Source organism: Apodemus sylvaticus, chromosome 4 (genome assembly GCF_947179515.1).
Source record: "Apodemus sylvaticus chromosome 4, mApoSyl1.1, whole genome shotgun sequence".
NCBI classification, from domain to species: domain Eukaryota; kingdom Metazoa; phylum Chordata; class Mammalia; order Rodentia; family Muridae; genus Apodemus; species Apodemus sylvaticus.
The window spans coordinates 162,825,550-162,832,119 of record NC_067475.1 but is presented as its reverse complement, the minus strand read 5'-3'; the positions used below and the strand labels follow the sequence as shown (position 1 = coordinate 162,832,119).

General features: G+C 43.8%; 1 protein-coding gene across 1 annotated transcript; it reads right to left on the bottom strand.

The window, feature by feature from the left end:
• Positions 1-1,860: 1,860 nt before the first annotated feature.
• On the bottom strand, positions 1,861-6,260 carry LOC127683538 (fatty acid-binding protein, adipocyte). Its single transcript, XM_052180879.1, has 4 exons — positions 6,119-6,260; positions 3,536-3,708; positions 2,854-2,955; positions 1,861-2,092 (listed from the first exon to the last, which is right to left on the bottom strand). The coding sequence occupies exons 1-4, from the start codon at positions 6,189-6,191 to the stop codon at positions 2,042-2,044; spliced, it is 399 nt and encodes a 132-aa protein (XP_052036839.1). The 5' UTR covers positions 6,192-6,260; the 3' UTR covers positions 1,861-2,041.
• Between the last annotated feature and the right edge of the window lie 310 nt (positions 6,261-6,570).

The following is a 6,570-nucleotide window of genomic DNA, read 5'->3' as shown; positions in this document are numbered from 1 at the left end:
CCACATTTTCTGCTCACCCTGAACAATCTCTACCCCACACCCAGGTGTGACATGTGACACTTTTCTGTGCCTGGCTTATGTCACTCAGCATTATAGATCTCTCTGTACTCTACACTCTAAAGGATTTTTGTTTTACTACAAAAGATAAATCTCATGAATTAGGGATCTTACTCTATGCACGCAAAACATCATTATAGAGGTATTCATGCCTCCCACAAAAGAGGCATGCAATACACACACACACACACACACACATGTCTACACATATACACTGCCTGGGAAACCTGACTAGTATGTGTGTGTGTGTTTGTGTGTGTGTGTTTCAAACCTATTTTATATTTGTATGAACACAAGTTTTAAACTTCACTGCTACTGTATGTGTGTATGTGTGTATACAGACCTATCATCACGCCTGTGTGTATGCACAAGTGTTTTTGATATAGGGATTCTGGGGAGGTTTTAATCTGAGTAAAAAGTACTGCTGATAATAATCACAAATGTTTAGAAACTACTGAATAACATTACATATTTATTCATGAGCTAACCTATATCCCATGTGCCTAGTGTGAACACTGTGACTGGCATGACGTCTACACGGCTTCTAGGTGCAGCATACTGCTATGGTTAGGATGTGGTGTTTCCTGAAGAACAGTTTGAGTCCTGGTAGCCTGACCCCAGCACAGTATGATAAGTGCCGGAGCGTTAATGGATGGGACTTACTGATAGGTCGTCCGGTCAGTGTGGGCTCGCAGGCTTGGCTCGAAGGCAAGAGGAGAGGAAACAAGAATACATTGTTACAGATGACAAGAATGCTCCTCTCTACACATGGAGGGACCCATGGCCTCAGCCGCATATGTAGCAGAGGTTGGCCTTGTCAGACATCAGTGAGAGGAGAGGCCCTTGGTCCTGTGAAGGCTCGATGCCCCAGTGTAAGGGAATGCCAGGACAGGGAAGTGGGGGTGGGTGAGTGAGCAGGGGGAGGGGGGAAGGGATGGGGGCTTTCAAAGGGGAAATGAGGAAAGGGGATAACATTTGAAATGTAAATAAAGAGAATATCTAATAAAAAAAGAGAAAAGAATGTTCCTCTCTGCTCCTTGTCAGGGAACTGCCCCTCTCTCTGATCATTTCCTGATGACAGCATCCACCCGGAGCTCAGCCAGCTCTCTGCGGCTGCGCTCTCCTGAGCATTCAGCCTCCAAAACTGAGAGCCAAGGACATTTATTTCTTTATAAATAAACAGCCTCGGGATCTTTGTCAGTCTAAAACACCTGTCTTACACTAAAAATTTCAGACTCACGGAGCATGGTGGTACATGCCCTATAACCCTGGCAGAGGCGCATAACAAGAGGCTGAGGCAGAAGAGCTGCAGTTCAAGACCAGCCTGGGCTACTCAGTAAGAAACACACACACACACACACACACACACACACACACACAGAGAGAGACAGACAGAGAGAGAGAGAGAGCAAGAGACAGACACAGACACACACACATACACACACACACACACACACAGAGAGACAGATAGACAGACAGACACACAGACACAGACACAGACACACACACATGCTCTGTGGACTCACAATGATCCAGGACAGGGCAGAATCAAACCTGCATGCTTTAATCACATGGACGTGGAAATTTCACCGTGTTTAGAATTACCAAGGTCTTGTATGGGTATGTAAGGGCTTAGTTTGCAGTCGTGGTAAGTTCATGGGCATTGCCTTTTTAAATCATGCATTATTAAGAAAGATCGTATTATTTATATCAAAACCAAACTAACAATTATGAAATTTTATCTATTGTCTTCACTCAATTACAAATAAAATTAGACACACAATAAAAGTATCATTGCACAACTTTCTAAGTCTAAAAAGGTTTTATTTAACCAACATAACCATATCCAATAAAATCCAGCTTCAGAAAAAATTAGTTGCTTGCTAATTAGTGGAAAATCATATCTTAAAAAAAAAAAACAATAAATCCGACCGACTATGGTAGCGTTGGATGCGAATTCCAGTCCAGGGCCTCCTCCCTCGGCTCACGCCCTTTCATAAACTCTTGTAGAAGTCACGCCTTTCATGACACATTCCTAGACACAGGCACACAATTGACATGGTCAATCATAGAGATAACAGGATGAATTTAAATTTTTATCTCTTGGTTTTGGAAAGGAAATGATATTCTACAACAACAATAAACATGTGTTCTAGAATCTTATATTGTACATCCATCCCCAATTATAATAAGGTAGGGTGGTACAAAGACCAGGAAGATACAGGTTCTCCTCTCAGGGAGCTGGAAAATCTGCATGGTGAGTGCCATGAGCAAAAATACAGAATACAGTGAGAATGTTTCACTAGGCAGCCTGTAATACCAGAGAGGAGGCAGGGTTTTTCTAGGAGAAACCGTGCTTGGGTGGAGCCTGACTGCATGAGGGGTGGAGCCTGGCTGCATGAGGGGTGGAGCCTGACTTCATGAGGGGTGGGGCCTGACTGCGTGAGGGGGTGGAGCCTGACTGCATGAGGGGTGGAGCCTGACTGCATGAAGGGTGGAGCCTGACTGCATGAGGGGTGGAGCCTGACTGCATGAAAGGTGAATCCTGACTGCATGGGGGGGTGGAGTCTGATTGCATGAGGGGTGGAGCCTGACTTCACGAGAGGGTGGAGGTGTAGCTCAGAGGGGCAGAGTACTTTAGGTAAGTGTGAGAACCAGGATTCAACCCTCAGCTCCAAATAAACAAATACTACAAATGAACCTTTTGTTCTACACAACAGGGGAGTCTTCTAGAGTTCAGGAGTGTTCCCGAGGCCCAGACAGTAGGGTCTACAGCTAAGTGTGCAGATAACTCACCACCACCAGCTTGTCTCCATCTCGTTTTCTCTTTATGGTGGTCGACTTCCCATCCCATTTCTGCACCTGCACCAGGGCCCCGCCATCGAGGGTTATGATGCTCTGTGGGCACAGTGAAAAGAGACTGCAGTTTGCACTGAAGTCAAGACTGAAAACACCGAACCTGGGTCCAAAGAACTATTCTGAGGTCCCCAGTAAATCTACAGGACAAGAATGTAGTCCAGCAAGAAAATAAAAGGGAAAACACATCTTGAAAATAATAATGTAGAACTCATGTATCTGTCTATCTACTTATATGTTCTGAATAGAAAGAAAATAAACTTACGTCTTGAGAAAAAGACTATACTGTGAAAGGAGTTAGATGACGAACCAACCTTATGTTGGCGCGGTGATATTACGGGGAGTTTTATTCTGTTAGCCTCCCTTTATAAACGTCCTCTAATGTTTTACTGCTCTAATTTACTTCACATACATTATTGTATGACTCATAAAACGTGCTAATCGTTGTGATATTGGGACAACTTAGTAGCAAGAGGAAATGCGTCCTCTGCGCACTGACGGAGCTCCGAGGCCGTCAGCCCACCAAGGAAGCTTCGCGTCCCCTGGTCCTGAAATGGCGTCTCAGGGCTGTGGGATTAGAAGCCTGGCCCCCTTCACGCTGCACCAGCTCCGTGCTTCTCACCTTCACCTTCCGGTCGTCTGCAGTGATTTCATCGAATTCCACGTCCAGTTTGAAGGAAATCTCGGTGTTTTTAAAAGTACTCTCTGACCGGATGGTGATCACATCCCCACTTACACTGATGATCATGTTGGGCTTGGCCATGCCTGCCACTTTCCTGGTGGCAAATCCCACTCCTAGAGGCAGAAAGAGAAACGTGCAATGCTAACATCTGTGTGTGATGAAGAAGACACCGGGGTGCTGGAGGCTCCCTTGAAACAGGCTTTGAAGCTAAACATGTTGCACTCATGGCTGAAGATATATTCTCAGGACCCGTCATGCACCAGATTTACTGTTAGCATGTCCCTTGTCTGACAACTACAACCCTTCAGGAAAGTCGTCCTTTATTTCAACAAGAATGTATAAAGAGATTAAATCTTCATTCCTCGATGTCTATATGTTTTATATATGTCAGTATATATATGTTTATTATATTACTATAATATTATATTATTATATTATATTACTATAATATGTTTATTATAATATGCTAAAATATGTGTATGTATACTATATTTTCTATTTATGATTGAGGCAGTTTGACCATTTTATTCTTTCTTAATTATTAAAAGTTATTTTTAAAAAATATCTAAGTCAAAGACCAGGCCTGATATACTGTTATTGTGTTAAAAGGTCATCTATTTTGAGTGGACAAAAATTACATTTCACAACAGTTATTGCCAAGTTTAATTTTCTAGGCTCCCTTCCCATATTACTCCCTCATGAAATGAAGACGTTTGATTAATTTCTCTAGTTGAACAATGTTTTTTCACATACTGTGTCATTTTAGAGTGGTGATAGCATTCTCAAATATAAGGAAAATTAAAGGGGACTCAGAATCTTTTGAACTCAAGAAATCAGGATTTGATCGTGTAGAATAGTTTGGAAACTAACCCTCTGCATCTCGGTCCCTGGCATTGTGAGCTGTGTCTGGATGAAGGAGGCGCTTCCCTGCGCAGGGCGAACAACTCACAGCCTTAGTCGTTCTGCCTGCAAATGTTACACAGAATCCTCCTGCCGCGGGTGCACTGACTCCTTCAACACAAACGCTTAAATTAGTTCTAGTCTTTGAGGACAGGTGACAAAGACTAGAACCAAGGATGAACTGAGAGAGAACCACAGCACAGGACAGAGGATGCAGACGGTGCAGTTTAGTTCTCTGTCTAGACGGTAGCCACAGTGAGGAGACTGCGTATCTCTGCCTTGAATTGTCACTCTGCCACAAAGTGCGGCATCCAGTACAATCACTCAGCGCAGGAACGGGATGCAACAATGGAAAATTATTCCAGGGAGACCGTGCCGGGGACAAATGACAGCTTCACTTGTGCCTTCATTTTTGTTTCACTACAGAAGCCTGTACCTGCCAACTCTGCCTTAATCACAGGTGCCGGGTCCATTCAGGAAATATCTATTGCCTTTAATCATGGGTCTCTCACGACTTAAATAGTGTTATTATAATTTAGATATGAACGTTACCAGCACCAAATGTTTCAAAAAGGTCAAGAGCTAAAAGTGGCTCAAACCCTGGTGTTTCTGGCTCAGTGCATAGTAACTACCACACTGAACAGTAGTTGATGCACTAAGAGAGTCATGCTGAAATTCCTGATATTCTTATCTGCAAACAAAACAACAATATTGACAGACAACCAAAAGTTCCCACTGTGTAACTAAGGGACGGTTAAGCCTTTGGAGGTTTAGGGGTTCTGTCCTAATGGAGATACTCTGTAACAGGGGAAGGTCAAGAGAAGGGGCTCGGAGCAGAAGCTCCCTGATAAAGTGCCTCGCTGGCTGGTGGCCCCTGGATACCGCCAGGGTTGTTTGGTCACAAGCAGCCTGTGGGCAGTGTTGACAGAACCTAAACCATTGCGAGTCGAGCGAGCCTCTGTTCTGGGAAGGGCACGGCCTGTATGTCTTCACATGTCCTGCTTCCCTTCTGAATTCCTCGCAACCCTATGACATCACATGTCACTCTGCACCAATGAATAAATGTTTAAGTCCTTGAAGAAAAACATCTCTGGAAGCCAAGCTTTTGTCTACTGCAATAAAACCACACATTCTCATGCCTTGACATGGAGATTGAAAAGAATTTGCTAAAATACATTTTCCAACATGATTTTTTTTCCTAAGATGGTCAATAGCATGGCTTTAGTTTTAAGTAAAAGTTGCCTCCATGCCTAAAAAAAAAAAAGAAAGAATATTTTTCTTTTTAAGTTATTGCAAAATTTTCATGTAAAAGGAGATGTTAAAAATAGACAGAGCCAAATGAACCTGAGAAACACACGCTTGGCAATGTGGGTAGCATCTTGTTGTTCTACTGACAGTGAAAGATTTTCCTTCAGACTCTTCCCTGCTGGTTCAGCTGGAGGGAGCTCGAGCTTGAAACTTAGCTTGAGAAAAGTTCTCAGACAGACTTTGCTTGTGGCTGCTACACCCTCCATGCGAAAGCAGCACGACCAGCATAGCAGCTCCCTCCCGGGCTGCAAGCCAGCTCCCAGCTCTCTGCCCAGCCTGGGAGACCCCGACACTCACAGCACCCACAGCACTCACCCACTTCTTTCATGTAATCATCGAAGTTTTCACTGGAGACGAGCTTCCAGGTTCCCACAAAGGCATCACACATCTTGCAAACCTTCGAGGAGTTAGTTCTCGTCCAGGTGAGAAATCTGCAGGACAGGGAAGGTGCTTTGAGCCTCGGAGTCCAGAGAGCACACTTTTAAAGATGCCCTGACCACGTGACTGTGGGACTGACCAATGGGGGGTGACCCCGGATCATTTCCTTCAGGACCAGGCCCTGTATTTTTTCCTCTGAGTCATGTTTTTAATAGAAATTTCTCAACTTTGGTTCTCCCTGGCAATGATCACTGGACTTAGAGTACAGATTATTTTTAACCATGAAGAGTATTTTAAACGTTCCTGTTTTGACTATTAAAAGCTAATGCATTGAACTTCCCCCTATTATTCCATATGGATTTACCTCATTGTGGAGGAGACAATTACCT